The 22464-nt window shown below is 36.9% G+C and overlaps 1 protein-coding gene across 2 annotated transcripts in view; it reads right to left on the bottom strand.

The window, feature by feature from the left end:
- Positions 1-22464, bottom strand: part of PAPPA (pappalysin 1) — a 289767-nt gene that overhangs the window by 187851 nt on the left and 79452 nt on the right. For both annotated transcript variants that reach the window (XM_056822169.1, XM_007474734.2), the window contains exon 5: positions 15393-15585. In XM_056822169.1, coding sequence (XP_056678147.1) covers positions 15393-15585 — 193 coding nt within the window. The remainder of the gene's footprint in view (positions 1-15392; positions 15586-22464) is intronic.

The raw sequence follows: 22464 nt of genomic DNA, 5'->3' as shown, positions 1-22464 counted from the left end.
GAAATTGGATCTGCGGTCTACTTTTGACTGTGACACTAAAAAGCTGTATGATCTTGGGCAAGTAACTTAATCTGTCAAATCTTCAATCATATCATCTTTTAAATGGAGATAGAGAGAGGACCACTCTGACTATACTTCATAAGGGTTGCAAGATTAAAAGGGTGAGATAAGAGATACAGAAGTGCTTTGCACATCCTGAAACGTCAAAACATCTTCAGTCCTAACCAAATACTAATTATAATAGCATATGAGGAAGCCATATGAGAAATTTAGACTTCTCCAGAAGCAAGTGAGGAAAGTTCTTTTTGCATATTGATCATTACAGGAAATGTGAAAAGGGGCTTTTATTAATAGTCCAAGGGATGTGTGTTCCCATCAGTGTAGGAGGCCACAATTCCTCTCTTCCTTCTCATCCTTTGAGATGGTTGTTCTTATCTTTCAATATATCATCCAAAAACAATCCACACATTTTATAAATGTCTTGGGGATTTGAGATCCATATAATTCTCTGGAAATCTGTGGAAATCAGGGACACAACTTTAACTTCTTTTAGAGATTAAAATTTAAAATAGCTTAAAAAGGAAAATATTGCAAAAAATGCAAAAGATGGCCAACAAAAGATGATTGAGAAGACACTTACAAATACCAACACATCTACCTACATCCTCTTTTCTATAATGTCTTAAGGAGAATGTTTTATGTATGAACTTAGGATATTGTTGATGAAAACATGAAAAGCAAATAAGCAGACTTTTGTAAAAACTTTCTCCAGCAAATCTAACGTAGTAACTGAGACAGAGTAAAGCATATTAGATCCTACTGTGCTTATTGTTTATTGACTTTTAAAAAGTCCATTTTTTAAATGTACTTGGTCAGGCCTAGTTTTTTTCCAATATGATCTTTTATTTGTACCCATTTAGCTGCTTATTTTATTTTAAAAGTAAGTTTTAATTTGTTTTGTATCTTTTCTTTTTAAAATTCGGGTTCCAAATTCTCTCCTTCCCACACCTTCCCACCAAGAAGGCAAGCAATATTATATCAACAATGCATGTGAAAAGCTCTAAAATATATTTCCGTATTAGCCATATTTCAAAAAAGCAAGAAAAACAAAGTGAGAAAGTCACACTTTAATTTGCACTTAGGAGTTCATCAGTTTTCTCTCTATACGTGGCTAACATTTCTTTTTTCCTCATGAGTCCTTTGGAACTGTCTTAGGTCTGATTAAAATAGCTGATTCTTTAACAGTTGATCATTATTACAACATTGCTATTACTGTGCACATGATCCCTAGATTCTTCTTTTTTCACTTTGCTACAATTCATATAAGTCTTATTGTGTTTTTTGAACCACCCCCCTCATCACTTTTCACAGCCTAATAGTGTTCTATCACATTCACATGCTGCAACTTGTTCAATCATTCCCAAATGATGAGCACCTCCTTAATTTCCTATTCTTTGCAACCACAAAAAACTGCTATAAACATTTGGTAAAAAGAGGTTCTTTTCCTTTTCCTTTCATCTCTTTGAGATATAGATCTCATATTCATGTTACTAGGTCAAAGGGTATGCACAGTTTTATAGTCCTTCAGATCTAGCTCCAAATTGTTCTCCAGAAATGGTTGGACCAGTTCACTACTTCATCAACAATTCATTAGTGTATCTATTTTTCCTTCATTCCCTCCAGCATTTGTCATGTTTGATAGATATGAGGTGGTAACTCAGAGTTGTTTAAATTTGTCTTTTTCTAATCAATAGTGTTGAACAGGGTTTTTTTTTTCCATATGACTACAGATAGTTTTGATTTATTTATCTAAGAACCATCTGTTTATATTCTTTGACCATTTATCAGTTGGGGAATAGCTCTTTTTTAAAAAATAAATTTGACTCAGTTCCATACTTGATATATATTTGAGAAATAAGGCTACAGCCAGAGAAACTTACTGGCAAATTTTTGATATTATTCCATTGTCTAGTAAAATGTAACTTCCCTGATTATCACTTTTAATTAGATCTAATTTTGCTTTGTCTGAAATCATGATATCTGTCCAGACTTTTTTTTCTTAATTTGACTGAAATATATTCTTTTCTCTTAGAAACGATTCCAATGAAAATGAGGTTCAAACATTGACTGCTACTTTTCCCCTCCCTCATTTCCACTATAAAAGTTCTTAAATGCCTTTTATGTGAGAAAAATTTCCTAATTCTATCTTTGCCTTCCCCCTTCTTGCAGTGCATTCATCCATCTCGCTCCTTCTTCCTATTTTTTTTTTTTTGGTAAGATCACTCTAACATAATTCACATCCATTCCTTCTTATACTTTATACTCCTTTTAACTACCCTAATAACAATAAAGTTCTTAGGAGTCACAGGTGTCACCTTCTCATATAATAATGTAAACAGTCTTTCTTGAGACAGACAACTTTGATTACTCTTTGATATTTACCTCCCCCCCCCCCCCCTTCTCTTATGTCTTGTGTTTGGATGTCAAATTTTCTATTCAGCTCTGGTCTTTTCATCAAAAATACCTGGAAGTCCTCTATTTCATTAAATATCCATTTCCCCCCTGAAGGACTATACTCAGTTTTTCGGGGTAAGTAATTTTGTTGCAATCTGATCTCCTTTGCTTCCAGAATATCAAATTCCAAGCTCTTAGCTCCTTTAATATGGAATCCACTAAACCTTGTGTGACCCTGACTGAGGTTCTATAATATTTGAATTATTTGTTTCTGTTTGCTTACTTTCTCTTTTACCTGGGACTTATTGAATTTGATTATACTATACCTGGGAGTTTCCATTTTGGGATCTCTTTTAGGAGTTTATCAGTTGATTCTTTCAATTTCTGTTTTACATTCTGGATCTAAGATATTGGGGCAATTTGCTTTGATAATTTCTTGAAATATGTTTTCTAGGCTCCTTCTTTTATCATAGATTTCAGGTGGCCTCATAATTATTCAATTATCTTCCATCTGTTTTCCAGGTCAGATGTTTTTCCAATGAGATATTTTGCATTTTCTTCTATTTTTTTTATACTTTTGACTTTGTTTTATTGTTTCTTAATTCTCATGGAGTCATTAGATTCCAGTTACCAAATTCAAATTTTTTACAAATCACTTTCACTTTTTTTATTTTAAAATATTTTTTGTAATTAATTTTTTCCCTCTGCCCTACCCTCCCCCCTCCCAGAGGTGATAAGCAATTACACCAGATTATAAAAGTGTCTGTTATCATTTGATACCAATTTCCATATGACTCATTTTTGTAATAGAGTAATCTTTTAAAAGCAAAACCCCAAATCACAAACCCATATAAACAAATGTTTTTAGTTTGCATTTCTACTCCCACAGTTCTTTCTCTCAATGTGGATAGCATTCTTTTTCATAAGTCCCTCAGAATTGTCCTGGATCATTACATTGCTACTAGTATCAAAGTCTATTACATTGGATTATTCTACAATGTTTCACTAAGAAATAATTTTTTCAGTGAAATTTTGTACTTCTCTCCCCCCCCCAATTTGGTTTATTCTAATTTTGAATAAGTTATTTTCTTCAATGAATTTTTTTGCCTCTTTTACCATTAGGCTAATTTTAAAAATCTATTTCCTTCAGCATTTTTTTTTGGTTCCCTTTTCACCAAGCTATTAATTTTTTTTCAGAATTTTCTTCTATCATTCTCATTTCTTTTTCCCAATTTTTTTCCTCAGTCACTCATCACTTTCTTTTGCTCTTCCAGGAATTCTTGTTGGGCTAGATTCCTATTATTATTATTATTATTATTAGGTTTTGCTTATTATATTCTTCTGAATTCATGTCTTAGTCTTCCCTGCTATTGTGGTAGCTTTTATAGTCAAACTATTGTGTTGTTGTTGTTTGTTCATTTTCTAGCCTATTTCTTGACTTTGACCTTAATGTTAAAGCTTTGCTGAGTTAGGGGTGGGGAAGCACTGTACCAAGTTTCAGGCTTTTTTTTTTTTTTGGCTACTCTTTTCAGAGCTAGTTCTAGAGTTCTGGAGGTTTTTGAAATAGTGTGATCCTGGGAAAAGTCTGGTCACTGCTCTCTGATCTTTCTTTAGGAAAGGCCTCTGGTCCCATGCAGCCAAAAACTCTAGTGTTCATCCTGGCCCTGGAGCTGAAACCCCAAACTGTATATGGCTGATAAAATTGCCAATCAGTGGCAGCTGTACCCAGTGCCAATAATGAATCCCCTGTAATCTCTTTCAGACTACTTGTCTGTCTCCCTTACCATCTCTCTGCTAGAGCCCCCAAAGCTGTTAATGATACTGTGGCTGCTATGGTCACTGCATAAGTAGACTCTGGACAGGTCCTCATCATGGGGTTATAAACTTCTCCTGCTGACCTTCTAAGTTTTTTTAATGCTAGAAAAAATGTTTCATCCTGACCTTTTGTTGATTCTGCCACTTCAGAATTTGATTTGAGGCATGGAATATTGAAAGAGTTCAGCTGCATTTTCTCTAATCTGCCACATTGCCCCTAAAATTTAATCTTATGTGTCATCACTTCTATACATAAGAACCAAGCACTTCATGAGGTAGCAATATCCAATTACGATAGTTCTATTATCTTAACCAAGAAAGGTAGACCAATATATAAAAGCCAGAAGATCTGTTCCATTTCATTCTAAATGTTGTCCTTTCACCAGTTGCCTCTACAAGTATTTTAAAGATGGTTAGTTTAGCTAACTGTCATAATAAATTTTCTACAGGCTTATTTTCTCCTCAACTGTTCTCCCACACATACTTTGTAAGGTCATACTACATTTGATCTTCTATCATGTTCTGGTCATGTCTTGCAAATAAGTCTGAATCCCAAACTGATTTTGTGTGCCTTTGAAAACCAGGACTTTATTCATGATAAAAAGTTAAAATATTTGCTACCTGAGGTAATTTCTGGTTGTATTTCTACCCCTTACCATCCATTTTCCATCAGTTACATTTCTTTGAAGAAATGATGACTGTCAATGCATTCTGCACCCCAATTCTCATGTCCATTTCTAATTTTCTGAAGTTGATGACTTATTTAAAACATGCCAGGTTGTTATTGCCATAATTGCTGCAGTTTCTTCTCATCTTTATCCTTTCTTCTAATTTGGTATTGATTTTGACCTTTGCTTTAATTAGCTTATGATCTGATTGCACAACAACAGATGATTTTGAAATGACTACATCAGTAAGCAGTTGTTTCCTGTCTGTTAAAATGTAGTCAATTTCATTTGAGGGGGGATGACATTGGGTGCTCAACATGCTCACCATCTTCCAGATAATGAAAGTAATCATGCCGTAGAGCATAAGGCTTGTGAGTATTTGGAAATGCTTCTGGTTCCTTCCATTTTTTAAATGTTGAACAGTGCTTTCCAACATCATATTGACCTTCCATATACCCATTTTCACATTGAAGTCACTGAATATAGAAGCATGAGCATATCTCATTTTATTGCAATCCACTTTATTGTACTTTGTAGATATTGAGTTTTTGTTTACAAATTGAAAATTTGTGGCAATCTTTTATGGAGCAAGTCTATCAGTACCATATTCCAACAACTTGTGCTCATATGTCTTTGTCACACTTTTCACCATTATTACATCTGTTGCGGTAAGCAGAGGTCTTTGATGGTAATATTATGATTGTTTTGAACTATGACCATATAAGAATGAACTTAATCAATAAATGTTGTGTGTATTCTGACTGATCCACTGACTTGTCATTTCCCACCCCTCTCCCTCTCCTCAGGCTTCCTAATTCCCTAAAACACAACAATACTGAAATTAGGCCAATTCATTAGCCTACAATGGTCTCTTAGAGTTCAAGTGAAAGGAAAAGTCAAGCCATACAGCAAACATCATTATCATCTTCCTTTAAGAAATTGCCATAACTAACCCAACCTTCTGCAACCATCATGCTGACTGGACATCAGCCATCAAAACAGATGATGATTAGCATTTTTTAGCAATGAAGCAATTTTTTAAATTAAAGTATATACAATGTTGTTCTTTTTAGGCACAAAGCTATGTAAGGATACCTTTTATGTGCACTGGGTAATCAAATAATTTGTGTGACTTGCTTATTGTGATATTCACTTTACTGTGATGGTCTACAACCAAATCTGCAATGTCTCTCATAGATATGCCTGTATATGACAACTTAACTTAGATGGTTTTATCAGCTTCTTAGTAATATTTCTCTATATCTGCCATCCTCTGCAATGGCTCTTATTTTGTAATTGGGTTGTTTCTTATGCTTATCAGGAATGCTGGAAGGAGAGATGGAGGGAAATGTTCCCTGATGTAATGTTCTTTCTTCCTTTTAAGTGCAAGTTAAAATCAAATCTCTCCAACTTCTTTCTTTTGCTTCTTGGAAGAGAATCTGGAAAGGGTTCTTAGCATTCAGTAGCTACTTTTTAAACTAGTACATATTGGACTCAGTGTTGTCTGAAATCCCTCCCAGGTCTTAGATTCTGTAATTTTATGTTTCCTTATGTTCTCTGATTTAACTAATTGCAACAATATTAATATAAACATTATACATTCCCTTTAGAACTGTCAACTCATTGGCCATTTCATAAGGGGCCCATATTAAGAATATTAACAGTTAAATAAATGTTAATGTTCATGGCAAGACTAAGAACGGTGTGATTATTAGTAAGAATCCTCTATCCTAATCCTATTCCTGTTTCACAAATACTGTGGAAGTGCAAGGAAACTGACTAGGACCAATGGTTATTTGGCATGTTTCTCTTTCATAAGTTGCCATGGCCAAAATAGACACAGTCGATAGACAGAGTGTTGAACAAGAATCAGGAAGACCTGAATTCAAGTCTTGCCTCAGACTTAAGCTCTATAATTTTTTACCTGTATAACCACAGCCAAGTCACTTAACCTCTTAAGCCTCAGTATTCCTATCTTCAAAATGAGAATAGTAATAGCATCTAACACAAGGAGTTGTTGAAAATTACTCTGAAAAACTTAAAGCATAATAAGAATCCTAGTTGCTTTGTTGTAGTTTGTTAGTTAGGTAATGGACAACTTTCTGATGATTAGCCTTTTCCATATTTTGCAAGGCTGATCCCTGGGAAGCAGACAAAGGCTGTTACAGGACCTAAACTCAAAGTCTTTTCCATCCTGGCAGAAGCTATCAGAGTTTTGATCAACATTAGTATAAAATCCAAGAACTCTGGGTCACCTCTAAGCCAAAATGGCACATTTGGGCAAGAAGGGGACCATATGGCTATATATTCTGCTTTGTAAATTGTATGGAGATCTTTAGCTAGTGGATCCCACAGTATTTTTCTCCATCCATTCCCCTCCCACAACTCTTCTCCCATCTTCCCCAGAAAATTTCCAGGAAAGGGGGAAGGGAGGTCAAAATAGGGAGAGGGATAATAAGAGCAGAAATTCACTGGATCCAGCATTTTTTCAGTCCACATACCATAGGTCTAGGTGGTCAAGCCTGCCTCTAGCAATCCACATCATTTTGAGTTCCTCCAGTCAAAAGCTGTTTCTTTACCATATAATCTAATTTGACTTAGCAGCCAACTTTTTCAAGGGAAGTTCGAAGCCCTCAGGGGATCCAACCCTGAAAAGTAAGAGTCCAAGCCCACTGAGAGTGGAATCTTTGGGTGGCTAACTTCCCCCCACCCCCAATTTTGTATGTCTGGATTCAATCTCATTTTGGAAACCTCTGGGATCCAACTTATCCTCCAGGGGAATAATTACCTCAGGAGAGAGCCAAGGGGGGAACTCCTTTTCTTTTCTTGATACAAAATCAACTAACGGGAACAATCCCAAGTGAGGCTGGAAATGTCAGAGGAAATAACATGCTGGTTCATAAGCCAGAAACAGTCCAGCATTTTTTTCCTAAACCATTATCCTTAAGTCAGAGACAAGGGTGGAGTATGGGCAAGGATATGGAAAGGCCCTAGTCACCGATGCTGTTCCCCAGGTCTCTCCTTGGGTTGGAGAGATCTCATTGTCAACCATCCACCTCAACAAAGAAAGGTCTGGAAAAGCCAAACTCCAGCCATCCAATCACTTATTTTCTGTTTTAGTTAAAAATACTAACTACAATTTGTCATACATGACAGCTGCCCTCAGCTAGACCAGGTTAAGAAGACTTTGAGTCAATGTGGAAATGCTGTCCTGCCTTTTCACCGATGAGGGTCTGTAAAAAAGAATTCAAGATCCTAGAGAAGTTAGTCAATAAAATTTGTGAACAGCCTATTATGTGCCGGGTGTTGGTGATGCAAAGAAAAGCAGAAGACAATTCTCGCCCTCAAGGAGCTCACAGTCTAATGGGAGAGACAATTTGTAAAAAATATATATACAGACAAGCTATCCACAGGAAAAATTAGAAATAATCAGTGGAAAGAAGGCATTAGAATTAAGGGCTGGGGGGGGGGGGGGGAATGGTTCAGGAAAGGCCCCTTGCAGAATGCAGAATTTCAGATAAAATCTAAAGGAAGTAAAGAAACAAAGTTGTAGAAGATGAGAGTTTCAGGCATAGAGGACAGCCAATGTGGAATGTTTTGTTTGCTAGTGTCACTGGATGATGGAGTATATCGGGGTGGGGAAAGAAAGGGGTGCAGATTGTAAGAATACTGGAAAAATGATTGGGGAGAGATCTAGGTAATGAAGGACTCTGCATGCTAAAACAGAAGATTTTATATTTGATCCTGGAGGTCACAAGAAGCAACTGGACTTCATTCTGTAAGGTCACATGGCCAGACCTGAGTTTTAGGAAGATCAGAGACAGCTGAATGCAGAAACTCATCTCTGTGCTCTAAACCAAGGCAATACTTACTTAAGTCAGACCCCATAGGTCAGACTTTGTGACAAATACACTCTACCTGAGTTTTCGCTAGCATTTTATTAACTAGAACTTTCTATTAACAATTTCCTCATTTCTATGGTCTGATAAACACTACTTTTCCTAATGGAGATCCTGGGGCTTCTGAAACATTCTGAAAGGTTTTTGGAACAACCAAAGAAAGTCTTTTCTATGGTCAGCCCAGTTTTGAAGTCCTTCCTGCTCCTCCCAGCTACTGATAACTAATAATCCACTCAACTCCTCTCATCTAACTGGTATTTATATTGTACATTAAAAAAATAACAATAGCCAGGATTTAAATAATGCTCTAAGATTGGCAAAGTACTTTATAGACATTACTTCCTTTAACATGTATGTATTGTCTGCTCCAATAGAATGTAAGTTCCTCGAGAACAGGGCTTGTTTCACTTTATTGTTTCTGTAGCACCTAAACCTAACACTGTGCTGGACACAAGGTAGGTACTGGAGTGTAAATTATAAGGGTCTCAGGATGTCCTTAGAAATATGAGCTCAAAGATTTAGAGCTGGAAAAGAAAGCCCTTACAAGTTGTCTCCTCAGATTCTTTATTTTACAGATAAATTGAGACCAAGAAATATTGAGTGACGTATTTAAGGTCCCACAGCTAGTTGGTGTTGGAATGGGGATTGGAGACCTTGTTTTCTCACAATAAATCCATCACATTACCTTATTTTATCTGGCCAGTAACCTGAGGGTTAGGGAAGGGAAACGACTATTGTCCTTAATTATTAGATGATGAAACATCCTCAGAGGCCAAAGGGACTGACTTTCCATCCCTAAATCACATGAAAAACAAATGGTAAATCTGGGATTAGAACTTTGGTCTGAAGTCTCCCAGTTGAAGGCACTTTTCAGATTGAAGTTTTAAAATTACTTAAGTATTGTTGTTAGTTGTTTAAGTTATGTCTGATGCTTCATGACCCCTTTTGGGGTTTTCTTGGCAGAGATTCTGGAGTAGTTTGCTATTTCCTTATCCAGTTCATTTTATACATTAAAAAAAAAAACCTGAGGCAAATACAGTTAAGTGACTTGTTCAGGGTCACCCAGCTAGTAAGTATTCAGAAATTGATACAAAAGAGCTGGAGGTTTTAGGTTGGATGAAGCAGACTGTGTGGCACAGTGCCTGGTGCTTAGTAAACATTTATTTATTTATTCTTGCATTCATTTGTTTGTTTGTTTATTTAAACTCTTACCTTCTGTCTTGGAATCAATACTGTGTATTGGCTCCAAGGCAGAAGAGTGGTAAGGGCTAGGCAATGGGGGTTAAGTGACTTGCCCAGGGTCACACAGCTAGGAAGTGTCTGAGGCCAGATTTGAACCTAGGACCTCCTATCTCTGGGCCTGACTCCCAATCCACTGAGCCACCAAGCTGCCCCCACATAGTAAACATTTAATAAATGCTTATTGACTAGCTGACTGACTAAAGTAATTTAGCCAAGTTCATAAAAGTAGCTCATACCACACCAGAGATTTGACCCCATGTCCTATGACTATAAATCCAGTGCACTATTCATCAGTAACTGCTGTATTTCTTCAGATGGTATCTAGTTCATCTTCCAGAAATGGAAAGGCCTACAAATAGATAATGACTTACCTAACGTCAGAGGGTGATTTGGTGGTAGAGACAAATGGTGTATTATATACCTCTCTCACCTCATGCTGGCTCATTCTAAAGAAACTGCAGAGTTAACAAATCATGCTACCAAGAACTCTATTTACATAGATATAGATACTTTGTGTGATTAGAGGAAAAACTAGACTTTGTCTTCCTAAGGACAGAGCCATAGAGTCCTAGGTTAGGCTTGGAAGGGGACCTTAGAGGTTGGCTGGTTCAGCCCCCCTGCATAAACCCCAGTAGAATTCCAGTTTCTATGCAGCCCAATCAAAGGAAGCTTGAGCCACATGAGTGGATTCATGATGAGGAAAAGATTAGAATAGTTCTGGGACAGAATCAGGGACCAAATTGATTTTATCGTATACTGGCACAAGGTTATGTTTTTCTTTCCTTTCTTTTCCTTTCTTTTCTTTTCTTTTCCTTTCTTTTCTCTTCTTTTCCTTCCTTCTTTCTTTCTTTCTTTCTTTCTTTCTTTCTTTCTTTCTTTCTTTCTTTCTTTCTTTCTTTCTTTCTTTCTTTCTTTCTTTCTTTCTTTCTTTCTTTCTTTCTTTCTTTCTTTCCTTCCTTCCTTCCTTCCTTCCTTCCTTCCTTCCTTCCTTCCTTCCTTCCTTCCTTCCTTCCTTCCTTCCTTTCTCTCCCCCTATTTCTTTCCTCCTTCCTTCTTTCATTTTCTTTCTTTCTTTTTTCCTACATTACACAGAGGTATTATTCACAAGCCAAATTTCTTGAAACAGATTGTGTCTTCTAGTAGTAATAACACCTTACATGTATTTAGCACTACTTCACACAGTTTACCAAGTGTTTCATATTCAGTATTTTGAGCATGGAAATCCTCTGAGATGATATATATATATACACAGACACATATATAGATATATAAAATTTTTTGCATTTTGCAAATGAAAAAACTGAAGCCTAGCATTTCTATGATTTGCGCAAAGTTCAATGATAAGTCAGCGTTAGAGCCAAGACTAGAACCCAGGTTGTCTGACTATTAGCCCAGAGCTCCCTCTAAACTTAAGATGTTCTCTCTGTCTCCTTTATTCTCAATCTTCACCCCCCTCCCAACACACATATTTATTTTTTTCTCTTTTCCTTCCTCTCTCTTTTCCTTTGTTTTTTCTGGCCCATTCTGTCTGACTCTTTGTCTCTCTTTTTTTTTCTTACTCTTCCCCATGTCTCTCTCTCTTCATCTTTCTTTTTTCCTTTCTCTTTCACTTCATCTTTCTTTTCCTCTCTGTTTTTCTGACTGTGCCTGTCTGTCTCTCTGACTATCTGTCTCTGTCTGTCTGTCTCCCCCCTCTCTCATTAGAAGAATAGGGTTTAACTGAGCACCTGGTAAATGTTCACTAAATATGAATTTAATCATATGGGTATTTTCCAGTCCAGCTGTGAAATATACCAGCATTGTAAGTAGCTTTGGACCAAGAAGACAACATGTAGTCAGAAGACCTCTGGGTGCTAGCAATTAACTAATGGTCTGATCTGAGGTAAGTCACTAATAATTTCTAGGCCTCAGCAGTCTCATCTGCTTTCTAACACTAGATGAAGAGAAAAAGGATTATTGGATCCATAAAAACTTGTATTTTATCCAAAAAGGACCCCAGAATTGGAGTTAGGAGTCCTGGTTTTGAATCTTGGATCTGATATCTTCAAGATGTGTAAGCTTGGGGAAATCCACTAAATGCTAAAAGCCTTCATTTTGTCACTTGTAAAACAGGGAGAATTTTACTTTAAAATCTACCTCTTGGGGTCATTGTGGGAAAAGTATTTTATAAACTTTGAAAGAAAAATAAGAAAGAATACCTCTAGAAATGTGACCCAGAATCACTATCTCTGGTGTTTTTATGCATTCCGAATCACAGAAGGTTGGACCTAGGAGGGTCCTTAGGGATTTTCTAGTACTATTAGAGAATCATTCCAGAGTTGAAGGGGGAAAAAAAGAAAAGCAGAAAAGGGAGAAAAAATGCTCATTGTTACAGAGTTAATAGCAGAACCCAAACCTGGACTAGAACCTGTCAGCTGACATGTAGGGAATAATAGTAACAAGGGGTAAGTATGACTAGGGGAAAGAGAAGGAAGGCCATAGGTTGATGTAGATCAGAACAATGTAGTTTTCTTGGGCAGTAATGTTTTCATAAAACCTTTCTGGAACACTCAGAAAGGAACAAGAAGAGATTTTGTTCTGTAAATGGTACAGTTCATTCTTTGGGCATGCGTTTCTAATTGTTTTCAATATTTTATTCACCTTATGGACAGGCTTCCTCTAAATATTGAGTAGAACCTACAGAGTTGTTAACCCTCATTAGTCAAGTTTCTAAAATGTCAGTATTAATTTAACATATGATAATTCCATTATGGAACCTTAGGCTGAATAGAATAGCTATTGTATGTTTTTTAAGTGTTGACTATGGGTTATTAAAAACATATTGATTAAGGCTCAAGAAACTATGTAATAGAGACATATCTCATTACACAACAATTAACCCTCCAAAATGTTTTTTAACAGTCAGATGGTATTTATTTAATGTACAATAACTGCCTTATGAAATACAAATTAAAGACATACATGGGGCACTTCATTTACCAAAAAAATTCTATTTACGGAAGAATATAGGCCAAAAGTTGCCCAAAAGTTTGATAATTCCTATAGCCACAGGGGAAAAAAATAAATCTCAAGACTGCTGGAAAGACAGTTCCTAAAATATTGTGGAAAGTTCCTTAAGCAATTGTTGTTGTTCATTTGTTTCAGTCCGGTTTGACTGTTCATGACCCAATTTGGAATTTTCTTGGCAAAGATAATGAAATAGTTTGCAATTTCCTCCTCTAGCTTGTTTTACAGATGAGGAAACTGAGGCAAAGAGGGTTAAGTGATTTGATCAGGGTCACATAGCTAATAAGTGTCTGAGGTCAGATAGAGTTCATAGCAATGCAACTGAAAATAGCCCTTCAAAAATAGGGGATAGTCAAGTTATTTTCATGAACCATCACTGTAGACAAAGTAGATTGAAGTTGTGAGCTAGACCAGCCATGAATTCGGGCATTAGAACACTCATACCACATGGTCAGCTGCATTCTACTGGTGTTAGCCCACAAGACTTTAATGGCAGTTCTACTCTCCAATGTAGCCTTCCAGCATAGATCTATCAAGGTATTTACAAGGCTTAGAAAAATCATACGATCTCACGCATGAAAGGAACTTCAGAAGTCATATAGTAAAGTGGTGTCAAACTCAGAGAAATGATCCCTATGGATTCTATTGACCTAGAAAACCACAAATTAACATTATGCATGTTACATTGTATTTTTATTAATTTTTAAAAATAATTTCCCAATTACATTTTAATCTGATTCCAGTTGTACTCAGGAGTTTTCAAAGCCATTTGAAGGGAGCTGGCTTGAGTTTTGACACCACATGACCAACAATTCCTCATATATAGCTTCACTAAGGAGTCTTCAAACCTCCACCTAAAGACCACTAGAACTACAGAACCTCTACTGCCCAAGGTAGCTCATTCTACATTCAGAAAACTCAGATTGAAGTTTCCCTAAAACCATGCTAAAATGTGCCTTCCTATAACTTCCACCTTTTGCTCCTAATTCTTCCCCCTGGTGCTGAACACAGCATGTCTCCCTCCTCTAGATGACAGCCCTCCAAATAGACAACTATCTATGTTTCCCCCTAAATCTTCTCTTATTCCAGACAAACTTCCCAGTTCATTAAATGAACCCTCATTTGGCAAAGTCCACCCTGGCCACTCTCTTCTAGACTTGCTCCAACTTGTCAAGCCCTCCTGAAAAATGTTGCACACAGAGTTGAATACCACACTCCACATGACTGAACATGGAAAAGGACACTCATTCTGGACATTGCTCCTTGCAACGTGGTCCAAGTTTACATTTATTCCTTTTGGCTACCATGTCACAAATGGTTGGCAAACTCCCTTTGTCCTTGCAGTCTATTAAAAAGCAAGATCTTTTTTCACACCAACTACAGAGCAGTCACACCCCTTCACCTCTCACCCTGTTCTTGCATATTTAAAAAAAATCTCAGAATGGTACTTTATGTTATTGGCATCATAACATTTGGAATATAATGGTATCAAGTTTAGAATGGGGCAATATGTCAGGATATACTAGATTAATGGCAAGGGGCTTGAATTATCCTAACATATAACCTGAAGTATTTTATTATCCCTCTGTGAGTCTCAATTTCATTAGCCAAAAAAAAAAAAAAAGGATCTTCCTTCATTAATATCCCCCTCCAATGTTATTGAGAAGATTTCAGATTCTCATAGGCAATGCCAGAGTAGTGTAAATTGATTCAGTCCACTGAGTTATAAAAGCAAAAGCCAGTGTCATATTGTTTGGCTTTTGTGAAGACCAGCCTCACTAATTAGATTTAGAGACTCATCATCAGGTTGGCTGCAGAGTGAGGAGGTTTTCAGCCACAGTGACTCACAACTGGAGCTTATAATGCACACTGATGGAGAGAGTGCCTACACAAACAACAAAATCAAATCACAGATCCTTGGTTTACTGAAGTGAATAAAATGGCCATTTAAAAAAATTGAAAAACATTGATAAAAACTATTTTATAGGACCAATGTGAAAGAAAAAAAAAGAAATGAATGTAAATACTTTATAACCCTAAAGTCTCATGTATACATAAGTTGTAATTATTATTATTATTTTTCATTATTTTAGAAACTCTGTATCTATTGGTTACGTTACATACTGCTCCAAAGGTACTAGTAAACTGATAATCCTGCCCCCATCACCACAATGATCCTAAGGTTTGGAACAGTTTCCTCCTATTCTAGAAAGGCTAAAGATTCTTGCTTTAGAAATTGTGATAACCCTTTTCCCCTACTCTTCCCTCAAAATAAGAGAAGAGTTAGTATTTCATAGCCTTTGCTCACCTTTCAAAGAAGTGGCCATCAATGGGTGGAAACCACTCCAGGGTGACCGAGGTGGGTGTCCGATCTACAATCTGGGGCATCAGGGCTATGGGAGCAGGCTTCTTGGCAGGCTGCCAGCTCTGGTAGACGAGATCCAAGTAGCAGTGCATTCTCGCCACTTGATTGGGCGTGAAGGAGTCAGTGCAGTCATCTTCTACAAACCAGCAAAAAGAGAGATAAGAATGGGGGGTAGAGGGAGGAGAAAATTATGACATCAGTTGGTGGGGGAGTGTGCATGCCCTAGCTCTTGCCAGTGCCAAGGTTGGCCTCTTCCAGGAGTTAATGGTGTGTGAACAAATTAGTATAGTCATCACTTCTACAGACAGGTGAAAGGAAACAGAAGAAAGGGAGGGGGAAGGGAAATCACATTGAAAGTGCACCCAGGGAATACCAGAGAACTGCCTAGAAGTTATGGCAAGATGGGCAGTGAGAACAGCAATACAGGATGACAGAAAAGGCTATGTATTAGTGAGGATACTGAATTCAAGTTCTGACTTTTATTGAGTAGTTATGGTCAAGATATGGGCCTGAGATTCTCCATCGGGGATAAGGGGTAGGAATTGCCTAGATAATCTCTAAGGTTCCTATTAATTCTATCTGTTTATGTTCTAAGGTCTTTTCAATATTTAATATTTCATGTTCTAGTTTTTTAGTTTCTAAGGTCCATGCCAGTTCCATTACATTCATGTTGGCCAATCTTAATCAAACCACCATTTTCCATCAAATCAATTTACTTAATCATTCTGCTTTTATTGAATATTTAGATTTCCTACATTTTAGATTTGCTTTCATTTGGTAATCAAAATAATATTTTTAAAATTCTATATTCTCAAATCCCTTATAGCTTAGAGAATCTATGCCTCTTTAGTTGTGTCCCTCTTCACTCTAATGAGAGGGCCATGGATTTAGAACCAAAGAAAGAACTTCCTCAGATAATATCTAATCAAATCCCCTCATCTAACACATGAGGAAAATGAGGTCCAAGGATGTCAAGTGACTTGTTCAAAATCAGGCAGGTAAAGAGCATCAGTGATGGGATTTGAACACAGGTCATCTTATTTTTTTTTCTTTCTCTGAATTAAAATTCCAAGTTCCAATATGATTTCCAAAATTATTCCTGGTGGTGTAATCAATGTACATTATGCAAAGAGAACTATAGTGTATATGGATTTAAGATTGCAAAATGGAATTTTAAAATATTTATATTCAGTAGAAGAAAACCTCACTGCTATGGGGGTTAAACTAGATTATTCCTAAAATCCCTTCCTGACTCTGGGTTCTGTGATTAAGTGACGATCCTAAGGCATCCTTGGAGTATTTCAAAACTGGGAACATGAGTTCTATTAATTTTTACTATATAACATATTCCATTAAATTTATATACCATAATTTGTTCACCCATTCCTCAATTGATGTGCACCCAACTGGTTTTCAATTCTATGCTATAATCAAAAATATTGCTATGAATATTTTTGTCCATGTGAATCATTTCCTTCTGTCTTTTGTCTTTTTGGAGTAGATGCCTAGTAATGATGATGCTAAGTCAAAGAGTACATACAATTTTAGTAACTTTAACAAAATTCCAAGTTGCTTTCTGAAATAGTTGGATCAGTTCCTAGCTCCACCAACATTGCTTTACCATGCCTATTTTCAGACATTCCCTCTAACAATTGTCAATTTACTTTTGGAGGGAAATTTGTCAATAAAATGGGCATGAGATGGAACTTCAGGGTTGCTTTAATTTGCATAATTTGCATTACTAAAAATCTGGCAGCTCCACTATTTTTTTCAGGCTATTAGTGGACTAGAATACAAAAACAAAACCAAATAAACAACAACAAAAAATAAACAATACTGATCTCTATATACATTATTTTGTTTATCTTGTCCTACACAATAGACATCTTAGTATAGTCATCACTTCTACAGACAGGTGAAAGGAAAAAAGAGGAGGGATGGGGGTAATAAATCATATTGAAAAGTATACCCAGGGAATACTAGAGAACTGTTAGAAGTTATGGCAAGGTGGGCATTGAGAATAGCAGTGCAGTACAATCGAAAAGGCTGTGAATTAGTAATGAGGAGAAAGAATTCTAGTTCTGTCTTTTATTGAGCAGAAATGGTCAAGTTGGTCCCCTCTCTGGGCCTGAGACTCCCCATCTAGGGAGAGGGGAGTCAGAGTTTCCTGGATGGTCTTTAAGGTTCATTTTAACTACTTGTTGTGAGAACATCTAGTACAATTCATACTTAAAACCAAACCCTCAATGCCACATCCCCAGGAAGAAAATATATGGCTTTCCTTGAGAGTCTTTATGGAAAGGGAATCTACTTATTCATAAAGCAACCCATTTTAATTTCTGGATAGCTCTAATTGTTGAGCAATTTTCCCTTAGAACAAATTCAAATCTGTCTTGCTACAGCTCCTACCCATTGCTCCCACTTCTGTCCTCTGGAATAAAAAAGAACAAGTCTAATCCTTCCTATATGGAAGTCCTTTTAGTACTTGGGGCATCTATCAATATCACATGCCAATTAAATGTCAAATATAGGAAAAGTATCCTCAGTTTCTTCAAAAGATCTTCATTGAAGCTTCTTCATCCTTGCTGCAATTACCTGTACTGGTTGGTGTCACTTCCAAAATATGGCTCTGAAAACACAATGCTCCATGTAGCCTCACTAGAACAGAGGATAGCAAGACTAACATTTCTGTAAACAGAGTCCCTCTTGATGGAGCCTAAGGTCGCATAAGTTCAGTTGGCTGATATTACATACTGATGACTAATTTTGAGCTTAGGGTTCACTAGGATGGCCAATCATTTTTAGATGAGCTGCTGCCTAGCCACATCTCCCCATTTTCTACTTGTGAAAATAATTTTTGAATCTATGTCAAATTTTATCCTTATCCTTATTAAATTTCATTTTCTTTGACTTGGCTAAATGTTTTGAGATCCTGAATCTGTCATCAACATGCAAGCTATCCTTCACTCCAAAACCATTGCTTAGCACCATCTGCAAATTTGGAAACCATGCTGTCTATACCTATACCTATAAGTTTAAAATGTTAAATAGCATAGGAACAAGTCTAGGTCTCTGAGGCCCTCCTATAAAGACCTCCATCCAAAATGAACTAGAACTAGAAAAAATTACTCTTTGAGTCATGAGTTAACTGCAGAATCCACATGATGGTATTATCATCTAGCCCACATCTCAATAGATTTTTATTAAGTATTTTCCTAAAATCTAAGCAATCTTTATCTATTGAATGCCTTGGTATAACAAGCTTGAAAATTTGTCAGAGAAGTAAATATTACTGTGGCGTGATCTATTCTTGATATCTTTGCTTCCTTTTACATATTTCTTTAATGATTTCCTTAAGTAATAATTCTTAAAAATATTTTTAATCATAGTGAAACTCATTGGCCTCTAGTTTGCATTTTTCTGGCTCTGTCTATCATTGTCATTCTGACTCTCTGTCTTTGTCTATCCTTGACTCTCTCTGCCATCATACCTTCCTCTCTGTTGTTTTTGGTTTCTGTCTTTGTCTCTGTCTCTGTTTTTCTCTCTCTCTCTCTGTGTCTTTCCATATCTCTCTCTATGTCTGACTGTTACTATCTCTCCTACCTCCATCTCTCTCTACCCTCTGTCCTCTTTTTCTCTCCATCTCTCTTTCTCTGTACTTTTCTCTCTTTCTGTCTCTCTACCTCTCCTTTTCCCTCTCCCCCTCCTCTCTTATGTCTCATATTCTTTGCCTTTCTCTATCTCCTCTTCTCTGTGACTTCATATTTGTCTCTGTCTTTGTCTCTATCATTTTCTCTTTCTCTCTTCCTTTTCTCTCCATCTCTCGGTCTCTCATCTCTCTCTCTTGTGCCTGACTCTTTTCCTGTCTCTGTCTGTTTCTCTCTTTCTCTGGCTCTCTTTTTCTCTGCATCTGTCTTTTTCTTTCTTTGTCTCTGCCTCTCAATCTCTGTCTTCCTTGACTTCTTTCTCTTTTCCCCCTTCAACCATCCCCTCTTTTCTGGATTATTTTAACATTGGAATTTTTTTAGTTTTATGTCACCTTCCATATTCTTCATGATCCTCTGTACATCACTGATGGTGACAATACTTAACAGATTGTGAAACTGAGTCAGAGGAATGATATGTCTAAAACCCCTACCAGTTTATGATCCCTATGATCCCAGAAATAATCTGAATGTCTACTTGGTTACTTAATGACAAAGTGTAAGTCAAATCTAGAAATTCTTTGTCCCTGGCTAGGGTCCTGGCTACCTTCTAAGACTCAGAAACAAACACTGGATTAATCCTAGCCCTCCCACCTGCATCTAAATCTCTTAGCTCCAGAAGTGGTGTAAGGAGGTTGTTTTGGCTTAAGTTTGAACAAATAACACTTCGCAGAGGCTCCTGATCAGGGCTACTGCAGCTGGGACCCTGTGGAGGGGTGGGGGAACAGCATCAAAATAGGTCTTAAAATAAATCTGCTGCTGTTGATCCCATGGCATTAACTTGCCTTCCCTATCAAACAAATATAAGATAAGTTTAGACAGGTGTACAGGGTTTGGGAATAGCAGCCTTGCCCTCAACTCTTCACTGGAAGCAAAGGGATTGAACAGAGTGGGTGCCTGATTTTCTCAATCAGCAGTGGTGATCAGCCATCCCACATTCTGTAAAATCTGTAAATGTTTCTTGAGGAGTCCCAGAGAGTGCACAGTAGCTCTAACAAGTGTCAAAAAAAAGGATAATATGCCACATGGTAGCTGATAATAGCTAACATTTATGTAGCATTTGCTATGGACCAGGCATTGTGATAAGAACTTTATAATTATTATCTCATTTGACCTTCACAACACTGTAAGGTGGGTGTTATTATCATTATCCAGACTTTACAGATAATAAAATTGAGGCAGAGGTTAAGTGACTTGTTCAGAGTCACATAGTTGGTAAATATATGAGGCCAGATTTGAACTCAGGTTTCCCTGACTCCAAGTCCAATGCTCTATTCACTTAGCTGTCAAGGACCAATGGTAGAAGAACAAGACCCATTGAGTTTGTGGGCTTTCTGAAAATACTTTGGGGCTTTGCTTTACTAAACAGCCCTTCTCACAAGCCTTAGATTTGACTCCTGAGGCAACAATTGGAGCCATTTTGGGGACACCAAAGGATTTTCATAATAGCCAGGAGCAAGGTATGGTGGAAAGAGAAGTGGGCTTGGCATCATAAGATATTGGTTTCAACCTCAACTCTGCTACTTACTATTTCTGTGACAGTTAGCAAAGTACTTCATCCCTACAGGTCTCTGTTTCCTCATTTGAAAAATGACAGAGTTAGATTAGATAAATTGTGGAATCCCTGCTTACCTCTCTGTCCTAAGAATTCCATCCCCTTAAACAAGACCGCCTCTCCCCTATTCCAATTTTCCTTGTTCAGCATCACCTTCACTCTTAGAGTCAAGTATTTCATTCTGCATCTGATTATTGAGAAAAACTTAGTTCCCACCACTGAAATAAGGGTTCCAGGGCAACTCAATCATAGCTTCAACAAAAATCTCCTCACTTTCTATGTATGTGGAATATTGTCCTCTATGTGTCTGCTGGCATAAGGTAACACAGGGGGGAAGATTTTCAAATGAAGCATAGGACATGGAAAGCCCTTTGAAACCAAATTAGCCTATGGAAGGGGTGATGAATTTAGACCTTAAGATATGAATTCATCTCCCCAGTTCAGATCTTTACTGTGTGACCTTGGGGAAGGAACTTAACCTTTCTTGGTCTCAGTTCCAGAAGACCTAGAGATAGTGAGGGAAAGGAGAAAGAATATGCATTTATATAGCACTTGCAATGTGATAGGCTCTGCAGTTAGAGTTTCTTGCAAATATCTCATTTGATCCTTGCAATAACCCTGAGAGGTGCTATTCTTATCTTCATTTGATAGTGGAGGAAACTAAAGTAGAGGGAGGTTAAATGGATTGTCTAGGATCACATAGCTAGTATCTGAGGTGGGATTTGAACTCATGTCTTTCTGATTCCATGTCCAGGATTTTTTTCTACTGTGTCAGCAGCTGCCTCTTAAGGATCTTAGAGGTCATACAGCCCATCCCTTCATTTTACAGATGAGGGAAATGAGGTCCAAAGAGGTAACTTGCACAAGACCACAAAGTTAACACTTGTCTAAGGCATGATTCAAATTCAGATGGTCCTCATTCAAAGCCTAGCACTACTCACCTGTAGAATGAGGAGATTGATTTAAATGGTCTATAGCATTTCTTCCAATTTTAGGTTTTATGTTTTCCTATATATGAAGTGGGAAACAAATTATGATTATTGCAAAAAATGAATGGTCTCAAGGAGTTGACAATCTAGACTAGAGGTATGCATGATCTTTTCCCTTTATTTTTGTTTTTTGCAGGAGGAAATACAAATCAAAAGAAAGAAGAGTTATAGGGGAAAAAAGAATGGGTGAAATGATAATTGCTAAGAAAATATTTGAAGAAAGATTTATATAAGATGATAGAATATACAGCTAAAACTGACCTTAGAATCATCTAGTCTTATACCTCCCTCCTTCTACAGGGAGAGAAACAGAGCCAAAGTAAGTCACACAGGTAGCTAAGAGAAAAAGGAAGATTTGAATGCAGAGCTTCTGACTACAAATCCAGTGCTTTCTCCACTACAATGTCCTGAGAAAACTCAAAAAGAGAGAAAAGAATAAAAGTAATAGAGAGAAATGGGTTTGGGGACACTCTTTCAGACTTTAAAGCTTGAAATGAAGTAAGGCTTATAAAAACCTTAAAGAAATAAGAGGATCTTTTTTCTCTATTTAGATCTGGAAGAATAACAAGAAAGGGATGGGTCTGCAGCTAGAGACAGATGGCACAATGTTAGCAATGTTAGCATATGTCAAAGAGAACATGGAATTATTCAACTCCTATTTTTAATAGGTTTTTTTAGGGGATGAATGGACAAATGAAAAAGCATTCATTAAGTGCTCACTATTGAATGAAAATAAATCAATTATTAAGTGTTCATTATATCCTAAG

The sequence above is a fragment of the Monodelphis domestica genome, chromosome 1 (genome assembly GCF_027887165.1).
Source record: "Monodelphis domestica isolate mMonDom1 chromosome 1, mMonDom1.pri, whole genome shotgun sequence".
Classification (NCBI taxonomy): Eukaryota; Metazoa; Chordata; class Mammalia; order Didelphimorphia; family Didelphidae; genus Monodelphis; species Monodelphis domestica.
Note: the sequence above shows the minus strand (reverse complement) of the source record. Positions and strands in the feature narration are given on the sequence as shown.